The 20,008-nt window shown below is 41.8% G+C and overlaps 1 protein-coding gene across 1 annotated transcript in view; it reads left to right on the top strand.

Annotated features, from left to right (window-relative positions):
* Positions 1–20,008, top strand: part of EPSTI1 (epithelial stromal interaction 1) — a 100,182-nt gene that overhangs the window by 27,769 nt on the left and 52,405 nt on the right. The window contains 2 exon segments of the mRNA XM_007468623.1: positions 3,162–3,245; positions 13,565–13,638. Of these exon segments, the coding sequence (XP_007468685.1) occupies positions 3,162–3,245; positions 13,565–13,638 (158 nt within the window).

The raw sequence follows: 20,008 nt of genomic DNA, 5'->3' as shown, positions 1-20,008 counted from the left end.
TCTTATTTTTGTATCCATTCAGCCAGTCTGTGTCTTTTGGTGGGAGCATTTAATGCATTTACGTTTAAGGTTGTTATCGATATGTATGTTCCTAGTACCGTTTTCTTAATTGTTTTGGGTTTGTTATTTTAGGTCTTTTCCTTTTCTTGTGTTTCTTGCCTGGAGAAGTTCCTTTAGCATTTGTTGTAAACCTGGTTTGGTGGTGCTGAATTCTGTTAGCTTTTGCTCGGCTGTAAAGGTTTTAATTTCTCTGTCAAATATGAATGAGATTCTTGCTGGGTATAGTAATCTTGGTTGTAGGTTTTTCCCCATCATCACTTTAAATATGTCCTGCAAGTCCCTTCTGGCTTGCAGAGTTTCTGCTGAAAGATCAGCGTTAACCTTATGGGGATTCCCTTTTATGTTATTTGTTGTTTTTCCCTTGCTGCTTTGAATATTTTTTCTTTGTATTTAATTTTTGATACTTTGATTAATATGTGTCTTGGCATGTTTCTCCTTGCATTTATCCTGTATGGGACTCTCTGTGCTTCCTGGACTTGACTAACTATTCCCTTTCCCATATTAGGGAAGTTTTCAGCTATAATCTCTTCAAATATTTTCTCAGTCCCTTTCTTTTTCTCTTCTTCTGTGACCCCTATAATTCGAATGTTGGTGCATTTAATGTTGTCCCAGAGGTCTCTGAGACTGACCTCAATTCTTTTCATTTTTTTTCTTTATTCTGCTCTGCAGTAGTTATTTCTACTATTTTATCTTCCAGGTCACTTATCCGTTTTTCTGCCTCAGTTACTCTGCTATTGATCCCTTCTAGAGAATTTTAATTTCATTTACTGTGTTGTTCATCACTGTTTGTTTGCTCTTTAGTTCTTCTAGGTCCTTGTTAAACGTTTCTTGTATTTTCTCCATTCTACTTCCAAGATTTTGGATCATCTTTACTATTATTATTCTGAATTCTTTTTCAGGCAGACTGCCTATTTCCTCTTCATTTGTTAGGTCTGGGGGGTTTTTACCTTGTTCCTTCATCTGCTGTGTGTTTTTCTGTCTTTTCATTTTGCTAATCTTACCGTGTTTGGGGTCTCCTTTTTGCAGGCTGCAGGTTCATAGTTCTCGTTGTTTTTGGTATCTGTCCCCCGTGGCTAAGGTTGGTTCAGTGTGTGGTGTCGGCTTCCTGGTGGAGGGGACTAGTGCCTGTGTTCTGGTGGATCAGGCTTGATCTTGTCTTTCTGGTGGGCAGGACCACGTCTGGTGGTGTGTTTTGGGGTGTCTGTAACCTTATTATGATTTTAGGCAGCCTCTCTGCTAATGGGTGGGGTTGTGTTCCTTTCTTGCTAGTTGTTTGGCATAGGGTGTCCAGCACTGTAGCTTGCTGGTCGTTGAGTGAAGCTGGGTCTTGGTGTTGAGATGGAGACCTCTGGGAGATTGTCGCCCTTTGATATTATGTGGAGCTGGGAGGTCTCTTGTGGACCAATGTCCTGAAGTTGGCTCTCTCACCTCAGAAGCACAGCCCTGACGCCTGGCTGGAGCACCAAGAGCCTGTCATCCACACGGCTCAGAAAAAAAGAGAGAAAAAGAAAGAAAGAAAGAAAGAAGAAGATAAAATAAAATAAAATAAAAAGTTATTAAAATAAAAAATAATAATTAAAAATTTATTTTTTAAAGTAATAAAAAGAAAGAAGAGAGCAACCTAACCAAATCACAAATCCACCAATGATAACAAGTGCTAAAAACTACTATAAAAAAAAAAAAAAGACGGAGAGACTGAACTCTAGGACAAATGGTTAAAGCATAGCTGTGCAGACAAAATCACACACAGAAGCATACACATACACACTCTCAAAAAGAGGAAAAGGGAAAAAAAAATATATCGTTGCTCCCAAAGTCCGCCTCCTCAATTTGGGATGATTCGTTGTCTATTCAGGTATTGCACAGATGCAGGGTACATCAAGTGGATTGTGGAGATTTAATCCGCTGCTCCTGAAGCTGCTGGTAGAGATTTCCCTTTCTCTTCTGTGTTTGCACAGCTCCTCGTTCAGCTTTGTATTTGGCCCCGCCTCTGCATGTAGGTCGCCTGAGGGCGTCTGTTCTTTGCTCAGACAGGACGGGGTTAAAGGAGCAGCTCCTTCAGGGGCTCTGGCTCACTCAGGCCTGGGGGAGGGAGGGGTATGGATTCGGGGCGAGCCTGTGGCAGCAGAGGCCGGTGTGTCATTGCAGCAGCCTGAGGCACGCCGTGCGTTCTCCCGGGGAAGGTGTCCCTGGATCCTGGGACCCTGGCAGTGGCGGGATGCACAGGCTCTCAGGAGGGGAGGTGTGGACAGTGACCTGTGTTCACACACAGGCTTCTTGGTGGCTGCAGGAGCAGCCTTAGCATCTCATGCCCGTCTCTGGGGTCCGCGCTTTTAGCTGCGGCTTGCGCCCGTCTCTGGAGCTCCTTTAAGCTGCGCTCTTAATCCCCCCTCCTCGCGCACCAGGAAACAAAGAGGCAAGAAAAAGTCTCTTGCCTCTTCGGCAGCTCCAGACTTTTTCCCGGACTCCCTCCCGGCTAGCCGTGGTGCACGAACCCCCTGCAGCCAGTGTTCACGCCGCCAACCCCAGTCTCTCCCTGCGCTCCGAATGAAGCCCGAGCCTCAGCTCCCAGCCCCGCTCGCCCCAGCAGGGGAGCAGACAAGCCTCTCAGGCTGGTGAGTGCCGGTCGGCACCGATCCTCTGTGCGGGAATCTCTCCGCTTTGCCCTCCGCACCCCTGTTGCTGCGCTGTCCTCCGCGGCCCCGAAGCTCCCCGCTCCGCCTCCCGCAGTCTCCGCCCGCGAAGGGGCTCCTAGTGTGTGGAGACCTTTCCTCCTTCACAGCTCCCTCCCACTGGTGCAGGTCCCATCCCTATCCTTTTGTCTCTGTTTACTCTTTTTTCTTTTGCCCTACCCAGGTACGTGGGGAGTTTCTTGCCTTTTGGGAGGTCTGAGGCCTTCTGCCAGCGTTCAGTAGGTGTTCTGTAGGAGCTGTTCCACGTGTAGATGTATTTCTGATGTATTTGTGGGGAGGAAGGTGATCTCTGCGTCTTACTCCTCTGCCATCTTGAAGCTCTTCCTTTCATCATAATTTTGTGTTCCATTGGTTCAGACTGAAAAATAGTAACTGCTTTTTGTCTTTTGTAATCTCAATACAATTTAGCTTAAAAGAGAAGAATATATAAGAATCAAGAGGGAAGCTGAAGAAGCCGAAATCCAAAAAATGAAGGCAGTTCAGAGACAAAAGGTAAGACATTGGAGAGAATGGTGATTCAGCATTTACTGAGGGCTTCTGATGTGCCAGGTTCTCTCCTAGACACTGTTCATATACAAAGTGTTTAATCCTCACAAGAGCCTATGAAGTGTATAATATTCTTATTACTCAAGTTTGCAAATGAAACTGACAGAGGTTTAGATAACTTGCCCAGGGACTCGTAGCCAGGAAATAGTAGTAGGGTTTGAATCCAGTCTGACTGATCTCAGAGCTAGAGTTCTTTGTCATCACACTCTCTCACCTCCCAGGTAAGTGATCAAAGGAGTAGCTGTGTATTTGGCCGGAAGGCACAGCAGTTAGTAACAATGGCCACCAGTGGTACACCATCATATTTATATCCAAATATTGAATTTTCCAGGGTGAGTGTTAAATAGGTGAACATACCTCTCACTGATAAAGAAAAAGCATGCATTTACATTTCAGCATTAGTGATATGATCTATTTCAAACCTCAAACTGATGTTTTTAGTTTTGATACTCTTTCTGGGGCTTGGGGGGAAAAATCTCTTAAAAATGCTCATCTGCTAGAGAAGGAAGAATATACTGTTCTTCTATCCCCATAACCCCCCCTCCTGCTCCCATCCCCCACAAAGTCCTAAGCTGTAGTAGGTTTTAAGTGTTGGAGGTCTGGGGGCAAGAGGTTGACTCGTGATACCTTTGACCAAGTATGACATCTGCTGCAGGTTTAAGTCATGAAAACACAATTCTTTTTTTGCTGTCTGAATCTCTCTTCATCCTTCTCTTTCTTTTTTTCCTCTTAAAGATTGAGTGTTGGTCAAAATTTGAACCTGGTTACAAAGCAATAGATATTTTTATTAGAGTTAATGAAGCCCAAACCTGATGGCTTGTGGAATGTGCAAGAGTGTTAGTCTTTTCTTTCCCCGAGGAGCTCTCTACCTGGCTGGGGAGCAAACTAAGTCTTTCTTGCAAGGTGTCCTGTTGTGCTGTGTGACCTTGGACAGGCCCCTACCCCTCTCCGAACTACTCCTGTAAAATGAGTCTGTAAGCCCCACCTCCTTGTCTTTCAAGGCTGGGAACATGTGTAGATGTAGAGATGCTACATCTGTAGAGATGCTACATCTGTAAAGATGTAGGCTCTGGGGTAGAGATAAGACTGGACTTATACATGAGGAATTGAAATGCTGGAGGTATAAAAAAAAAAGAGTATAGGCAGTTTGTTTACTAAATTGGATTCAGCAGTTCACTGCCAAGTCATCAGCTATTATACCTTCATTGAAAAAATTCTCATAATAACTTTTTAAAACCTGTCTTTCTCTCTCTTTCTACCTCTCTATTCCTCACTCTTTCATTTCTTTTTTATTTTTTATTTTTTTATTATTATTTTTTTATTTATTTATTTTTTTTTTTTTGTGGTACGTGGGCCTCTCACTCTTTCCATTCAACCCCACCCCTGCCCCATTTTTTCCTTCGAAGGAAGGTTCACACTTCAGTCTTGTGATTGTAGAGAAGGTATTCCCTTTATATAGCATAATCATTCTGTATTTTAGGTGAAACTAAGAAAATCATCAAATTTAATTAAGGGGCTTGCAGATCCTAAAGAATTGTGTTGTAAACTCTTATCCTAAAAGTGATTTATTAGTTGTCATTTAATACTCATAATTGCCTGGTTTGTGGGTCATTTATAGCTCATTTTTTCTTTGGTCAAATTATGTATACTATTCAGAAATGTTAGTGGCTGAAACAGTTTTCTTTAACATTGAGTAAAAGCAGCATTCCCTCCCTTTCCAAGTTATACTATAACACCAGATGTACAGCAATCATTAACTACAGAAATCTTAACTGGGTTGGCTTTTCTAACCTGACAAGTGTAGTGATTATTGGTATAAATTTGTCCAAAAGTGAGAGGTAGGGAGAGGGAGTTGCTACGTGTAGATCCATCCCATTCAAAATGTGGTCCTTGAACCAGCAGCCTTGATATCACTTATTAGGCATATAGAATCTCAAATCCCACCCCAGACCTTCTGAAACATAACCTGCATTTTAACAAGCTCCCCAGGTGATTCTTGTACACATACCGGTTTGAGGAGCATTAATCTAAATTGCCTTACAAGAGAAGCGGCAGCCCACTCTGGTCCTTCCACAGACTTGATTTCTCTGGCTAATTGGCCTGGACTGCCACCCTGACCTAGCTCTCCCTGTTGTATATAAATCTGTTGCTTTTCATACTAAATGTGAGCCCATTTAATAGCTTGTGTCAGATAAAAGAAAAATGGACATTAGCCACCTAGAAATGGCATACTTCACATTGCCAGTGTGAAAATGGCCAAGGGAAGCGATGATGGCTGTGCTTATGGAGCATTTATTCCTTAAAATGCACAGCAAACACACACATGGACACCAGCTTACAAAATACCACCGTCCCCCACAGGCAAATGGCTGCTGTCCAGGAACTATAAGCCAAGTCGAATCCAAGAGCCTGTTGCCACCCGAGAACCTCTAACTTGGCCTCTTGGTCTTAATCCCCCTTGACCTTCAGTTTGTCCTCTCCCAGGAGGGGTCACCAGGGAACACTGGGTCTCTTTCTGATTGGTCACCACCTGTGTGTGGGTGAGGGGAGAGTAAACTGTACTCCCTGCCAGCACATATGGGTCCTTAATACGCACAAAGGTATGAAAGGCAGCCAGCTCTTTAGCCTCTGATCATGTCAATGGGATCCAGGAAGAGTTAACCCTGTGGGTTAAGGGGAACTTTGGAGAGGGCACTGGGATGCTTCAGTTAAACTTGTATTCCCCACATTAGAGTATATTGATGTTATGTATTCTTCCAGTGGTGTACTGGGGCCTCCTTGTTGTACTGGCTCATGAGAGTGGATTGTTCTATTTTGTGGGCTAGCGGACTTCATGTTGGTAGACTGAAATTGACCATGAGGAGTATTTTCACCACAGAAATCAGTAAATGCTGCAAATCAACCTCCCCTCCTCCTCCCTGCTAGAGCTAGTTGTTAAGCTTATCAGCACGCCACTGCTTTGCCCCAAAGGAAAGAGGTCCTCCTTTCACTGCCTCCGCCCCCCGCCCTGCCACATTCCCAAACCAAGCTTCAGAGGGCTTGGCAGCGAGGGCAAGGATTTTATGAATTATCTGGCACATTATGTGTCTGATACTTACTGATTTAAAAATAGATTACAACCCATGTGGTAGGCAGAAAAATGCCCCCTCCCCTCCTCTTCCACATTCTAATCCCTGGAACCTAGGGAGATGTTCTGTTACATGGCAAAGGGGAGCTAAGTTTGCAGGTGGAATTAAGGTTGCTAATCAACTTACTTTCAAGTAGAGAGAGTGTATCCTGCATTATTCAGGTGGGTCCAGTGTTATCATAAGGGTCCTTAACTTGGAAGAGGGAGAGAGAAGATTGAGAGCATGGAGAGATAGAGCAGTAGAAAGACTCAGCCTGCCACTGTTGGCTTGAAGCAGAGAAAAGCCATTGGATAATAGAGACTAAACCTATGGGTAGGAGCTACAAAACCATAACTATGGTGCCCCTAACTTCTACACTGAACAAATAGATGACTGACATCTTAGGATAGCAGAGCATGCAAACAGAAGATGTGATTCTGGAAATAGAGTCCTTATTGTAGGGGTAGAAAGAAGTAAAGACCCTGCTGTAGTCTTTGGAGGGGACTCGTATTGCTAGCTACCTAAAAGCCTTGTGGACATAACAGCTGCTACTGGTACTGGAGACGGCCAATTTCCCTCAACATCAATATATTATTTTAGCCCCATCAGACCCGTTTTGGACTTCTGACTTCCAGAACTGTAAGATTATTAACAAATTTATGTTGTTTTAAGCTATTAAGTTCATGGTTGTTATAGCAGCAATAGAAAACTAATACAACTCATGTGGTTTTATAGTGTATTAATTTCTTTTCCTGGAGATCTGTATGGCAGAGTAATAATTTGATTTTTTCCAGACTTTCATAATGCCCACAAACTTAAAAAATAAAAATCTCCAATTCCGTGTCAAAGACCCTCCCTACCTCCTGGATTCATCTTATTCTGCCTTTGATCCTCATATGTTTGAAATCATATTACATAGGGCTATATAGTTTACAACGTCTTTTATTTGATTCTCCCAACCTCTTAGGGTATTATAACCTCAGAAAGGGCAAGAAATCAGCTAGGGATCTGAGTGGCAAACGAAGCCTTTCCTTGTTCTTTCCAGTAAACTATAAAGTCATAAAGCTGATGAAGTTATTTGGAGCCCTGGAGGTCACGGTGTATTACGTAGACACTGAGAAGCATCATTAGTTCGTTTTAATGTTATAAAATGAAGTAGGAGCTACTTTGTACCTGCTTCACTTCCTATTAGCATAAAAAACAAGGTATGCATATTAGATGCAGAGATGCATCCATATACATGTTTTTTTTTTTTAAATTAATTAATTTATTTTTGGCTGCGTTGGGTCTTTGTTGCTGTGCGCAGGCTTTCTCTAGTTACAGCGAGTGGGGGCTACTCTTCATTGTGGTTTGTGGGCTTCTCATTGTGGTGGCTTTTCTTGTTGTGGAGCACGGCTCTAGGCGCGTGGGCTTCAGTAGCTGTGGCTCACGGGCTTAGTAGTTGTGGCTCTATAGAGCAGGCTCAGTAGTTGTGGTGCACGGGCTTTGTTGCTCCATGGCATGTGGGATCTTCCCGGACCAGGGCTCGAACCCATGCCCCCTGCATTGGCAGGCGGATTCTTAACCACTGCACCACCAGGGAAGCCCCATATACATGTCTTTAAGAAATCACACTTGTTGCTTATTTCTAGGAAACAAGTACTAGCGAGGGCTAACGGTTTAAGAACAGTTTTAGGAATAAAACTCAACATCAAGGAAATTATTTCAATATTGTTTTTATAAACTGCGAAAAGTTTCCATTTCTGAAAACTTTCAAGGAACAAAACAAAACTTTCAAGTATTTCCCAGAAGTATGGTTCCTACATCATGTATTTCTTTGTGGATGAACTGGTGTGGGCATTAAGCCTCTGGTTGTTGGAATGCAGTAGGGTCCCATTAATTGACCCCATTAATTAATACCATAATTTTGGGATGTTAATGATATCTCTGAAATGCAGGTGTAGTACTAAAAGGGTAAGCTAGGGCTTCCCTGGTGGCGCAGTGGTTGAGAGTCCGCCTGCCGATGCAGGGGACACGGGTTTGTGCCCCGGTCCGGGAAGATCCCACATGCAGTGGAGCGGCTGGGCCTGTGAGCCATGGCCGCTGAGCCTGCGCGTCCGGAGCCTGTGCTCCGCAACGGTAGAGACCCCAGCAGTGAGAGCCCCGGGAAACGCCAAAAAAAAAAAAAAAAAAAAAGGGTAAGCTGTAAGCTTCTTTATGTTTCACTTTCCTTAGCTGTAAAATGGGTATAATAATATAATAATGGGACTGGTGGGATTAAAGGATACAATAGGTGCAAATCTCTTTGTACAATGGGTAGCGCTCAGTAAGCAGTGAAAAAGGGTGCCCTGACCTAATTATACATGTAAAGAAGTGCCCTAATTCATTTGACTCTACTATTATATCAACCTCTTGTGTGGAAGGCAGAGAGGATTTTTATTTTACACATGAATTGGATTGGTTTAATTTATTTCTAAATTAAATAAACCCACATGAACTGGGTTGCTGGAGAAAAAACATACTGGCTCTTCCTGTCACACGAGATTGCTGGGCTTCCCTCCCAGCTGGGTCTTTAACAATTCCTAGTGCACAGCACTTTGTTTTGCAGTCTAGGCTCATCTCTAATTACCGACATCTTCCTCCTTTCACATTCTTCTTATCATCACCTTTCGTTTTCAGCACATGACCTCATTTCCCACCTTCTAGTGAATAAAGACCACAAGGCTGGAAGTACCTATATTTTCCTGTTTCCTTACTCTTCCTTTGCTGTTTCTGCCCCCGTCTCATCTCAGCAGTAATAAGAAAGTGCTCTCCCTTCTTGCTATGATGGATTCTCCCACCCGTGCTTCCCATCCCATCTTTCTTCCATCTCCCCGGGAACATTGCTGCTCCATCCGTTAACCCTCCTTTTCTCCTGTAGCTTTTTTTTTTTTGCGGTACGCGGGCCTCTCGCTGTTGTGGCCTCTCCCGTTGCGGAGCACAGGCTCCGGACGCGCAGGCTCAGCAGCCATAGCTCACTGGCCCAGCAGCCATAGCTCACTGGCTCAGCCACTCCGCGGCATGTGGGATCTTCCAGGACCAGGGCACGAACCCGTGTCCCCTACATCGGCAGGCGGACTCTCAAACCACTGCACCACCAGGGAAGCCCTCTCCTGTAGCTTTCTTGTTGTTTCTGTTTTTCTCTCTTGGGGTATAATCATACTGAAATCTCTCATCTTAAAAACAAAGTGTCTCTGTTCTGGTTTGCTTTCAACTCCTCCCTCCCAAGCATCACAGCTCAGCTTCTTGAAAGCCTTTTCCACCACATTGGGTTCCTACATGCCAGTATGTAGACTGACTCCTTATCAATCACCTGAACCAAAAAAAAAAAAAAAATCTCTGTTTTAAACGAAGTTCCCCAGGTGATGCTGAGCTCAGCTAGCTTAGAAACTTAGCTTCTTTGGGTCCTCACCTTCCCTTGTTTCTTGGTGGGCTGAGTTTGACTTCTGTCTCTAGTAATTCATTGGTATTTATCTAGCCAAGAATCACTAATGAGCTCTTAGTTGAAAAACCCAGTGGAGACTCTTCAGTTCCTAACTTACGTAAACTGTTTGCAATATTGTAACTATTTAAATAGTATTTTGTCCTTCAAATTCTACCCCTCTGGATTTCGTCCGGATCCTTTTCCTCTGCTTGTTTTTCTGCTATTGATGTTCTATCCAGGTCCCATCCATTCATCTTCTCTCATTTCCGTGTGCCTGTGCCACCATATTCTTAGGTGAAAGCCCCTGCATTTCCACATCTGTGGATTTTGCTTGGGCTGATGATTTCTGAAATCCACATCTCCAGACCATATTCTTGAATCCCAGAACCATATATTGTACTGTATGCTTGATAATTCTTTCTAGATGTGCCACGGTGTATCTCAAATCCAGTAGGTTCGAAACTGACCTCCTATTCATTCTGATGCTCTTAAATGATAGTCACCAGTAATCTTCCCCCCTTTTTTGACTCACTCTGTATTAATGTAGCCTACCTCCTACTGTTTCTTTTTACTCTCCTCTTATTCCTGTCCCCCACAGTTTTCTAGAATTTGTCCTTTCTTTTCTGTCCCTGTTGTCTTAGTTTGGGACTCATAATTTACGGCCTGGATTACCATGAGAACCACATGATTGGTTTTTATATTTGTGGTCCTTTCTGCGCTTATCCTTAGTGTCGCTTTCAGGGTGAGCTGCTTACTATCCTGCTTAAAATAACATAATGGCTCATCATTGCCTTTAAGGAAGTCCAAACTCCTTTACTTGGCATATGAATTTCTTTATAATTGCCTCTTCCTACTTTCTCAACCTTGTCCTCCACGCATCTCACTACATACCCCTTTGAATTTATCCACAAGCTTCTTGGGGTTTCCTGAACTGGCATATTCTCTTGTGCCTTTCTGTATTGAAAATACTGTATGTTATAGGAATGCCCTTTTCCTCTTCAGGGCCACTACTATCCCATCATTGCCTTTGTGCAAATTAGAAACAGATTCTTCATCCAGGCAGTCTGTTCTGTGGGTGCTCAGATTGGTGACAGATGGTACTTTTGCGAGAAGTAGAAAAAGACACCTCTGCTGTGCTGAAACACCCCATGCTGGGATGCAAGCCTTGGTAAGCTGAATGCCGCCTCTATTTCAGCCTTTTTAACCTCTCTGCTAGGCCTCTGGGCAGTAAGAAACCATACAGTGGAGTGCAGTAGTAGCCTTGCTCCTATCACCTCCTTTTCCTCCTGGAAAGTTCTTGCTTAAGATCAGTCTCTGTCTAGAATTTCTACCTCTCATTAGACCCATGGTTCTTATCCTTTTATTTGGTCATCAGCCCCTAGGGAAATCTGAAGAAAGCTGTGGACTCACGCTCCATAAAAATGAGCATACTCCTATTAGACAGCTTATTCATGAACCCGAGGTTAGAAGCCATATTCCAAATGTTATTCAAATTTTGGCTAACCTTAACCCTAACCCTAACCCAGGATGGGGTCTGCCCACATAGAAGGCACTGAATGAATGTCTGTGGAACTGTTGAAAGCATTTCCCAGTTGCCCACTTCTGTGCTTTTTCTTTGTATTCATATTACATACTTGCAAACCTCTATTCCCTAATATATTTTACACACTGCCATCATGGCTTTCTTGTCTGTGTTCCCAGCTAGCTTCTGAAATTTTCCAGAGTAGGCACTGCTCTGCTTTTATTCCCAGCATCTAACAGAACATAGTACTGAGCATATAATAGGCATTTGATAAATGTTTGTCGAATACACGAGATTCATTGATATTACATGATTTGTTTAAGGTCACTCAGTGATGGTGGACCTAGAACTCATTCCATATTTTTTCTTCTGGACCTCATGTTCTTAGATCTTTTATATTATGTATTTGTATATGTATAAGTATGGTTGGGTGATTCCTTAACTCACTGTTAAATGGAAAGAAATAAGTAGTCTGACTAAATCTAAGTGTTTGGATTAGTGTACTAAAACAGCTACCACAGTGGTAGGTATTGAATACTTAAATACTCCAGTATTTTGCAAAATACTTCTCCATCAACTCTTGAGGGATAAACAGACCTTTGTTGGAGAGAATTTAGCTACTGAGTAACTGTTTTTGTAAGTTGAGTCCAATGATAATCTATTAGTGAAGAGATGAAAATCCATGTTCCAATTTCTGACCTTGCTAAAGGAACCCAGCCCTGGTCTCTAAATTCTTGTGTGATTTTCTCACTGTTCTCTAAGTAGCATTCCTAATCCTGGTTTAATCAATACCTACTGCTTGCTTGCTTGCTGTCTTTTACCTCCCGGCCCCCTTTTCTTCCCCCAGAGATGTGGGGAACTCATCACAATTGACTACTTTTGGTCTCATGAGTCAGGATTTTTTTCTAGATTGAGATCATGTTTATTCAGTTGTACAACTTTCTGTTAGTTTGCTTCTTAGAACTGTGATTCATTAATAATCCAATTGCCTTGTATTACAACTGAATTACAATTGAATTGTATTACAATTCTCTTGGATTGTAGTAAATTTCCTTTATGTTTTTTCTGAAACTGAAATCATCCATTTTACCTTTCAAAATGGGATGAGTAAATAGTTCTGTGTGAATGGAGACTTTCATGGAAATGAACAATATGAACAGTTATTTCCTCTCTTTGGAAGATGTAGCTAAACTTACGTTAGAGTTTGGAAGTGATGATTTCTACTATTCTCTTTTCACAGGTCTTCCTAAGGGTCAAGTCCATTTTTTTTTTTTTTTTTTAAAGCAAATCCAGCTGCTTGACTTCTCCCTTGGATTCAATTAAACCTTCAAGTCTCTCCTGTGTTGTAGAACTTTTTTCAACTCCCCATTAAATTTGTTGTCTAGGAAGTCTACTTGTTTTTCATACGCAAATTAAAAAAAATGAAAGTTGTAATCATAGTAAAAAAACACAAGTGTTTCTGGGTTATTAAGTTGGATTAAAATATGCCAGAGCCATGGTGACAGTAATATCAAATGTGAAGTTCTTTATCTCTAGACTCTCCAAACAACTAATTTAAAAAATGAGAGGATTCTTCTATTCAAGTAGATGGCTTTTTTTGGACATTTGCTGTTCAGTCTCTCAACAGCTTTAAGTATCTCATTCTAAGTCAGAAGGGAATTGAATTGGCTTATTGAAAATATTTTCCTGAATGCTTTATTGTAATGTGGAGATATATATGTAGTATCAACTATTTAACCATTTATATATATATATATATATATATATATATATATATATACACACACACACACACACACACATATTTTGTATCATCTATTTAATCATTTATTATAATTTTAATTTAACATGATTGGTGTGGAAATTTCATGTTTTCCTTAGAACATTTTGAAAACACTGCTTAAGATATAAATGTTGCTATCATCTGAACTAAGGTAAAAATGTGAAATACTGATTCTGTGATTGTACCAATCAAGTTGGGAGACGGGAGCCATGGAAAGAACTTGGAGCCCCTGGCTTTCAGTGTAGGGCACATGGGTTGTGAGAGGGTTATCACCTTGGAAGCCCTGGTAGGTACCATATTGGACTACTGAGGCCACTTGAGCCTAAAGATTTTGGACCTTGGGTAACTTTAACATCATGATTCTGCTTAAAGCTTTCCTAATAGATTACATTTTGATACTTGAAATTTCAGAGCAATAAACTAGAGGAGAAAAAGAGACTTCAAGAAAACCTCAGAAGAGAAGCTTTTAGAGAACATCAGCAATGGTAAGTTTATATTTTCAGAACTTTGTACCTTTTATAGACATATTATTCATTGTGCTTTTAAATTCTAGGTGATAGTAACTATTCAAAACATCTGGTGTTGGATTGTTGACTATTAATTATGTAATTGAACTCTAGAAGTGAGGTTCTAAGTTTGGAGATATCTATACTCATCAAAGTATTCTTTAATAGTCAACAGATTAGAAAGAATACTGCCAAATTTGAGAAATTCCGCATTCTACATAACTTGGAGGGCTTGCTTTTTGGTGATCCAGGTTACTTTTGATTATGAAGACTTCCAAAACACCAATATAAGGAAGATGTTGTTTGAAAGAAGTACCCAAGCAGAATCTAAACTAACTAGGGATTTACCTAATGGACTGAGGACTTATATTTTTGTAAACAAGAATTGAGACATAATTTCACAATTATCAGCAAAGCTCCCAACTGGTGGTCATACATCAAGGTACTTTTTCCAGTATGACTTGTGAATTACAGCAGCTAACATGTGCTTTATAATGTAGATAATCTACTCTCTTATACAAGCTTTAAAGATAAGTTTGTGTTCCAGCTCTAAGTAGCTAGGTTACTTGCACACTGCTTAAAAGAATAGACAAAACCAAAGAACCATATTTCTGTCCCTAGGTTAATTCCAAATATGGTAGAATTAAAACCAAGCAGATTTGGGTTCAAAATCCTAGCTCCATTCTCCAGCTGTGACCTTGGACAAACTACTAAACCTCTTTATATCTTAGTTTTTCTAAAAAAAATTAGGGTTGGTAATATCTCTCCCATCGGCCATTTGTAAGGATTAAATAAAGTATCTTATATAGGGCTTCCCTGGTGGTGCAGTGGTTAAGAATCCGCCTGCCAATGCAGGGAACATGGGTTTGAGCCCTGGTCTGGGAAGATACCACATGCCGTGGAGCAACTAAGCCTGTGCGCCACAACTACTGAGCCTGTGCTCTAGAGCCCGTGAGCCACGATTACTGAGCCCACATGCTGCAACTACTGAAGCCTGCGGCCCTAGAGCCCATGCTCTGCAATAAGAGAAGCCACCACCATGAGAAGCCCATGCACTGCAACGAAGATCCAACGCAGCCAAAAATAAATATAAATAAAATAAATAAATTTATTTTAAAAATCTTATAAAGGGTTTCCCTGGTGGCGCAGTGGTTGGGAGTCCGCCTGCCGATGCAGGGGACACGGGTTTGTGCCCTGGTCCGGGAGGGTCCCGCATGCCGCGGAGCGGCTGGGCCCGTGAGCCATGGCCGCTGGGCCTGCGCGTCTGGAGCCTGTGCTCCGCAATGGGAGAGGCCACAGCGGTGAGAGGCCCCCAGAACGCAAAAAAAAAAAAAAAAAAAAATCTTATAAAAAATTTATTAAAAAGAAGGTATATAAGTGACTGAATTTCATGGGGACTTGATATGTAACTTCTTACAGAGGTTCTTGTTGAATGGGATCAGACAGCTTATTTTCTAGAGACTGTTTAGAGATTTCTGGTTCCACCAGAGCTAGTCATTGGTCTCCCACTTTCTGATGGACTGTACTGACTGCCTCCTCTTACCTATTCCTGTCGTTATATCTCATTTGTAGAATTTAAGATCATTCTGACGTTGGGGTGAGCATATGTGACACCCTAAAGTGTGTCCCTCCTCCAAGTACAGCATCCTCTGATTTTCTCATTCTGCTGAGATTCTCCTGCCTCTACTGTAAGCAACAGCTCCTTGCTTTAAGACTCAGAAGTTGGAATGTAAAACAAGTTTCTCAGCACTTCACTTTGCCCATTAGCAAGTTGGGTACCTGGCCTCCGCTACCCAGACCAGGAAAAGAGTGGGAGGTAGAATGGGGTTGGGTGGAAGTGCTAATGAATGACGTTATCTTTCCCTACTTTTGTTCTAAGGCAGACATGGGGGTAAGGAAGCTGGTGGGAAGCTAAACACCAGGAGAAGTTGGCTGTCTTAGAGAGAGATACAGGGCGGCAGGCAATAGATTAAGGGTTAAGGTATTATTGCCTCCCCCTTCTTTGGTAGAGAATGGATGAGAGTTGATTTCTCGGCCAATCAGAGGAGTTGAATGCCCCCAGATGCCATGGGGGCATTTGTAGCCTGGAGACACAATAAGAACAAATGTATTTATCTTGTGGCATCCTTGTTTACACTGGAAAAGGGAAGACCTGCTTACCAATGAGGGGTCTTAGGTACAGGACTGGGAAGTGGAACAAGTCCATCCTCTGGGGAGTTTTAAACATGATAAAGTGAAGGATGAGAGATTCTTGGAGTTTTAAAGGATGTGGGAGATTGTGTCATCAAACCTTTTTTTTTTCTAGTCCTCCAGCTTCTTGAGTTTGTGTTTTACTGAATACTAGAGATCATCCTTTTTCTGTAAAGAAAGAAGAGTTCTACCCTCAGGCACCTCACACACTATCAGTGGAGCTGAATTCAATTACACGCACATTTCACTCTTGATCTTTCTTCTGCTTATCATAAAAGTCCCAGTTAACCAAGGAAAAGAGAACTTGGCTAAAAATGAGAAGTGTCTCAAATTGATTGTTAAAGCCTATTGAGAAACACAAGAAGAGTATATGTGTGTGTTTTTTAAATGTATTTTGTTTTGAAGTACTTTTGAAATTAAAAGACCACTAGCTAATGAAATGAATGACCATTACATAGCTAGAAATATGAAAGAAACTTCTTTTATAAGATGGATCCTCTGTATAACAAGCCTTTATCATATTTTCTTAGAATCAACTTATGGTGGAAGAACTGTATAGGAGAGCTATTAGAATTCTTTTAAACATCTTTATTGGAGTCTAATTGCTTTACAATGGTGTGTTAGTTTCTGCTGTACAACATTTAATTTTTATTTATTTATTTATTTTTGGCTGCGTTGGGTCTCTGTTGCTGTGTGTGGGCTTTCTCTAGTTGCAGCAAGCAGGAGCTACTCTTCATTGCGGTGCGTGGGCTTCTCACTGTGGGGGCTTCTCTTGTTGTGGAGCACGGGCTCTAGGCTCGCAGGCTCAGTAGTTGTGGCTCATGGGCTCTAGAGTGCAGACTCAGTAGTTGTGGCTCATGGGCTTAGTTGCTCCGCGGCATGTGGGATCTTCCTGGACCAGGGCTCAAACCCGTGTCCCCTGCATTGGCAGGCAGATTCTTAACCACTGTGCCACGAGGGAAGTCCGAGAGCTCTTAGAATTTTAACAGCACAGAGTTTTCACTAGACCAACCAGGCTGTTCCCTATTCCATCCCCTTCACCAAAAGATTAGATTCTCCTGAAGCTGTCAAACTAAGGATCACAGAATAGAAACACAAATAAGGAATTCTTTCAATGCTGTGATACGTGTGTTTCACATAGCAGACTAGGAGTGGTGTTCTTTGTTTTGTTTTGTTTTCTGTAGAGAAGGGCAACCATGGACTTGAGCAGAGTGTAAATCCAAGTTGGCTGGAGAAAAAGCTCATGATATCATCCTGGGGCACCACCATGAGAATCTTAATGTATTCTTTCTTACCACCTTGTTCCTGACTTCGTTCATTTGCTTCTGATTATTTTTAGTGTTGTCAATTATTTAGCTAACAGGCAGAAAACTAGGCTTTTATTGACATCCAGAGGGACTCTCCTGAGTGTAATAGTGAAAGCAGTTTATTGAATGCCTGTGGGGTTGCTTTCTAATTGTACGCATTAATCTGCCCAAGCAAGCTGGCTGAAAATACACAAGCAGATTGCATGTGCAGATGGAGCACACGGGATGGTTTTTATGAAAAGACCTCTGGAATGTACTTCTGCAGTACTGTCTTTTCCTTAAAAATCAAATGACTGTGACTATTTCAATTGGCGGCTGAGAACAGACCAGATTAATGGTGCATTAAGTCTGCTACTCTGGCTGGGGACAGACTCGAATTTCACAGTGTAGAGTTAGTTCTAGGATTCTTTTCTTTCTTTCTTTTTGCGCTACGCGGGCCTCCCACTGCCATGGCCTCTCCCGTTGTGGAGCACAGGCTCCGAGGCCATGGCTCACGGGCCCAGCCGCTCCGCGGCATGCGGGATCTTCCCGGACCGGGGCACGAACCCGTGTCCCCTGCATCGGCAGGCGGACTCTCAACCACTGTGCCACCAGGGAAGCCCAGTTCTAGGATTCTTGAGCATGAAGGTGAAGGGTAGAAATAGGCTTCTAACATTGCATAGTTTTCACCATTATTTTACTCTGTCATTCTTTACTACTTTTAAAAAGACAAATGTGATTTTTCAGGATGGCCTTTTTAATTAGTCAATGTTAGTGGTAGATTTGAGGATTTGAAGTAACAGTTAATAAACCTTTGTGTGTGTGTGTGTGTGTGTGTGTGTGTGTGTGTTTTGTTATAATCAAAGAAAGGATGTTGTGATTTAGGTTATTTAAATTTCAGCATTTGAAATTTAAATGGTAATTTATTTTGAGTCAGTCATCCTTTTCACCATGTAGTTTTTGGATGGATGTCGAGACAGATTTGAATTTTGAGCCCATGTAATGAGTTATGGGGGTTAGGGTAAGATGTGAATGGGGCAATCAGATGCATTTTGGGTGCAGGTGTTAGGAAAAACAATGTTCTCTTAAGGATTTGCTGGAGAGGTGAGAATTGGGTATATTTTAAGCATTTACAATTTTAACTCATATCTAATAATCATTTAATCTAATAGATTGTACATTTGTATAGTTTTAAAAATATACAAAGTGCTTCGCTCTTTTAAATGTTATTTCAAAGTAATAAGCTGCTGTATTATTGGGAACCTATGGAGTGTCAGCCGTGTTAGGCATAGTATATACATTTTTTCATTTAATGTTTAGATCAACCCTATTAGGGATATATCATCTTCATTTTACAGGTGGAGGGTTGAGTAATTCAAAGTCACATAGTGACTTTGTGAGCAATGCAGCCAAATCTTGGTCTTGAGATTTGGAGGACCAGGGATAATGAGTAATTCACAGGTGTGCTGTACTCACAAGGTCAGGATTATTAGGCTAGGGTGGGGGTGATAAGCCCTGTAGCTACACGGGGGGCCTGTGGAAAAGACTATAGAATAGGCCTGTGGAGAAGACTATAGAATAGGTCAGTTCAGAGATAAAGACTTGGGCAAAACTGACTTCTGATTCTTCCAAGGAAGATCTAAATTTTGCCTGCAAGAAGCAAAAGAAAAACTGAGGAAGTATGTCTGCTTTCTCTGATTTTCCTCAGACCCGAAGGACATCCTTTTCCAGGTCCAACACTGGATTAATTCCACAGTTAAGCTTCCTGTAGGGTACATGGGCTTTTGTGAGCTCTCCTGGCTGGACTGTACTCCTAGGTACCAATATTTCCAGGGGAGAAGGAGCTCAGTTCTTAAAACCTTGGTTGAAAAAGCCCTTGGAACCAAGCTCATTCCAAAGCAGGACCTTCTTATTTCTAAATTGCCAAGCACCACCATGAGCTGAGCCTGCTGATGGTAATGTTGGGAAGTTTTCTTCATTTCCGCCATTGGAACCAAGCATCTCTTTAATTTCCATTTGAATGATAGTGTGATTAGTTCCTAGGAGGCACATCTTCATCTGTTTTAGTTTCCTAGAGCTGAGGATCCAGGCAGGTCTGCTGAATACGCACGCTTAGCTTCCAAGTTTGTCTTCTAATATGCTCAGTAAACTTCTAATGCCCTTCGTGGGAGCTTCCAAAAGACACTTAAGGGCTAAATTGATCCCTTATCCATATGGTAGGCTTAAATCCAACCTCACATTTTATAATCCCAGTAAGGTGAACTAAAAGTCATCCTATTCATAACTTTCTATCTTATGCTAATGAAGTGAACTTACAGGTACAAAGATCCTCTATTTGTTCAGAATGAGACTGAACAGTTTATGAGAAATCTGAGAGAATCCCTGTCTACTGAATGTTAAATCATGTTGATGGTTAAAATTTCTAGCCACTCTCAATTCTTCCTGCAGATGTCCTAGTGAATGTTAACTCATTTTCATGCCCACTGCCACTACCTTCATATAGGTATTTATCACATGCCACTCGTATTATGGCTTCTGTCTGCTAGTCGTCCTCTGAGTTACTGGAATGGCTTTCTTACTCTCTTTGCCAACAGTCTCTTTTCTCGATTGTCTTATATGTTTGTCAGATTTCATTTTCTACAGCACAGCTTTTGTCATGTCACTATCCTATTCCAAAAGCCTTGATTACTTCCCATTGCTTATGAAGTAAATTCCAAATTGTGAGCCGCCTCAGTAAGAAGATGTCAGAAAGGACTGATTGGGTTTGGGCCTCTGTTGGGTTGATTTCGGGAGAGGGTTTGAGGAAGCAGGGTTTTGTTCTGGGCTGGCTGTTATCAGGAAGCAGGGGTAATAGTGATTAGGTATCAGGTCTC

The sequence above is a fragment of the Lipotes vexillifer genome, unplaced genomic scaffold, assembly GCF_000442215.2.
Source record: "Lipotes vexillifer unplaced genomic scaffold, Lipotes_vexillifer_v1.1 scaffold479, whole genome shotgun sequence".
Lineage (NCBI taxonomy): Eukaryota > Metazoa > Chordata > Mammalia > Artiodactyla > Lipotidae > Lipotes > Lipotes vexillifer.
Note: the sequence above shows the minus strand (reverse complement) of the source record. Positions and strands in the feature narration are given on the sequence as shown.